Source organism: Vanessa tameamea, chromosome 10, assembly GCF_037043105.1.
Source record: "Vanessa tameamea isolate UH-Manoa-2023 chromosome 10, ilVanTame1 primary haplotype, whole genome shotgun sequence".
NCBI lineage: Eukaryota > Metazoa > Arthropoda > Insecta > Lepidoptera > Nymphalidae > Vanessa > Vanessa tameamea.
The window spans coordinates 6,864,566-6,866,906 of NC_087318.1; the positions used below are offsets into that span (position 1 = coordinate 6,864,566).

At 30.9% G+C, this 2,341-nt stretch overlaps 1 protein-coding gene across 1 annotated transcript; it reads right to left on the minus strand.

Annotated features, from left to right (window-relative positions):
• Positions 1-328: 328 nt before the first annotated feature.
• LOC113404364 (J domain-containing protein) lies at positions 329-2,341 on the minus strand. The gene is made up of 3 exons (XM_026645237.2): positions 2,046-2,341; positions 1,733-1,834; positions 329-1,604 (listed from the first exon to the last, which is right to left on the minus strand). Exons 1-3 carry the CDS (start codon positions 2,256-2,258, stop codon positions 1,281-1,283), a joined length of 639 nt encoding a protein of 212 aa, XP_026501022.2. The 5' UTR covers positions 2,259-2,341; the 3' UTR covers positions 329-1,280.

Consider the following 2,341-nt stretch of genomic DNA (forward strand, 5'->3'; position numbering starts at 1 on the left):
GATCAATTCAATTTTCAACGTTGCTTTGTTAATGGCGACGTAACTACAGCTTTATCGTAAGGCTATTATACTTTATACTACCTTTATAAATTGAAGGTTGAAATGTTATTTTTTTATATTATTTGGTGTACGTGCGTCGATTCATTTTTTATATTTGTATATTTATAATTAATAAAATAAATGATTTTGAATTTTCATCGAGAATTGTTATTTCAATTTCTTTGTTTTATTGAGGAAGTAATTTTTAGCGTGTAAACAACTGTTTAGGTATTTTATGTTTTGTTTCTTTTATTATTTTACGGCATTATACAATTTAAAAAAAAAAACCTTCATTTTAATAAAATTTATTGTTCCATTCAGATATTACATCAAAAATAAAAATTATAATAATCTTAGAGATTCCTATAGACATTCAGATAAAACATTTGATTTCAAAATCTACTTATCTATGAATAAAATATTTAAATATTTAAGAAACATTCAATAAAGAGTAAATACTGATAAAAACATTTAACACATATTAATCTCTAATTATATCTAACAATCAGGGAGACATAAATAGTTGTTCATGTAGAAGAATAAAAATCATAGACAATAACATGTTAGTTGTACATTTGTTAAGATCACAAATAATAAGTAAACAAAATCTTTCCTTTCTGTCAACAATACCCTGTTACCACTTAAGTCACATTTCCAATATATTCGCCTTCCTCAAAACAGTGGGTTATGTAATACTTACATATAGCAAAATAAATATATTCCTTAAGAGGATCGAAAATATAAATCTTCAAAATATAATAGAGATTCTTAAAAACATTATATATCATATTACAGCAGAAATGTTATAATCAGACTCATAAGTTTTAGGAATGTGCATAGCTTAAAGCTAAGGACAGACTACTACTATGAAGTGTTTAACACTAAAATCACCTCACTAATGAGAGGTTACTAACACCGATGTACAGCAAAACACTGGAATTATTTCAACATTAAACATCGAACATTGAGATACCGAGTAACATTCGAGCAAACCTGTTCCATGAGCTGACTTGATGAATATTGTGCCCATAAAGACTAATTTATTCTAACATCTATTCTAAACAATATTTATTTTATAATGTAAAGATTAAAAAAGGCAAGAATTCAAAAATCATTAGATTACTGATAAAATAAAAAGTTTAAAGAAAATTGCAACATAAAGTCAAGAGACCCGGGCACAGTAATCACTTGATTTAAAAAAATAATATAACTAAAATTGAATGAATACCATAACCAGAGATTTAAATCTCATAGTTACGGAATTTTGAGATGACTTCAGATGGAGGCTCTTGATTGCCACCACCCCAACGTCCCCACAGAGCAGCACCACCCTCAGAAGCTCGCCGAGCAGCTGCATTGCTGGGTCCCAAGCTGGAAGGACCCGAAGAACGTCCAGACTCATCCTCTAGCATGCGGTCTTTTGTATTGGGCTTGGACCAATGCATGGACTGCTGAATGTGTTCCTTCATACCGAGCCACTGTTTATAGCCCATTGAAATGCCACTCTGTCTCCATTTGTCATACAGAGCACGCTTAGATGGATCACAAAGCGTTTCTTTGGCTTCCTATAAAAAAAAAATACATTTACCTCATAAAATTATAAAATCTGTTACTATTGTTGTAATGAGCAATTGGGTTTTACCCAAGACACATTCACATAGTTGTTACTGAGTATATATTTTTCATAAATTACCTTTAGTTTTAGGAACTTCGCCTCTGCCTCTTTGTCGCCGTCGTTTTTGTCAGGATGGTATTGCAAAGCCAACACTTTGTACTCAGCAGTTATTTGTTCAATCTGAAATATTAGATATATATTAACAAAAAATAAACTAATTAATGGCAATCGAATAGAACGGACTGATTTAATCAAAATAGTAATTTTTGCAAAATAGTAATTTCCGGAATGTAGGTCAATGTATAAGGTCTCGAATTAAGGTCAACAAGTGGGTCAATAAAATCAATATATATTGCATTAATCTTAATAAACAAAAATTAAATTTACTTACTGATGAATTTTCATCACATCCGAGCAATCCGTAGAAATCATCATCGAGGCTTCTTTGATAATTTAGTATTTCATCCACTCCGGTCATTTTCACGACCCTCCCAAACAAAACCCCAATGTATACTGACGAATATTTGTCAATGTAGAAGTAACGATTTGCAGTACCTGTTTCAGGTATATAGAACTTACTAGGTATATAGTATGTATTGCGCATAAACTTCACTGATGTTCCTTATAACAGAGGCTGAAAGACTATAATAGCGTGCCATTAGGCTCTATATTGTGTACACAATTTTC

Bases quoted from the DNA above. Each gene is read 5' to 3' on its own strand.
- LOC113404364 (XM_026645237.2), bottom strand. From the start codon at position 2,258: ATGCGCAATACATACTATATACCTAGTAAGTTCTATATACCTGAAACA. The intron at 1,835-2,045 runs GTAAGTAAATTT...CTAATATTTCAG, and splicing joins GATGTGATGAAAATTCATCA to ATTGAACAAATAACTGCTGA. The intron at 1,605-1,732 runs GTAATTTATGAA...TTTTTTTTATAG, and splicing joins CGAAGTTCCTAAAACTAAAG to GAAGCCAAAGAAACGCTTTG.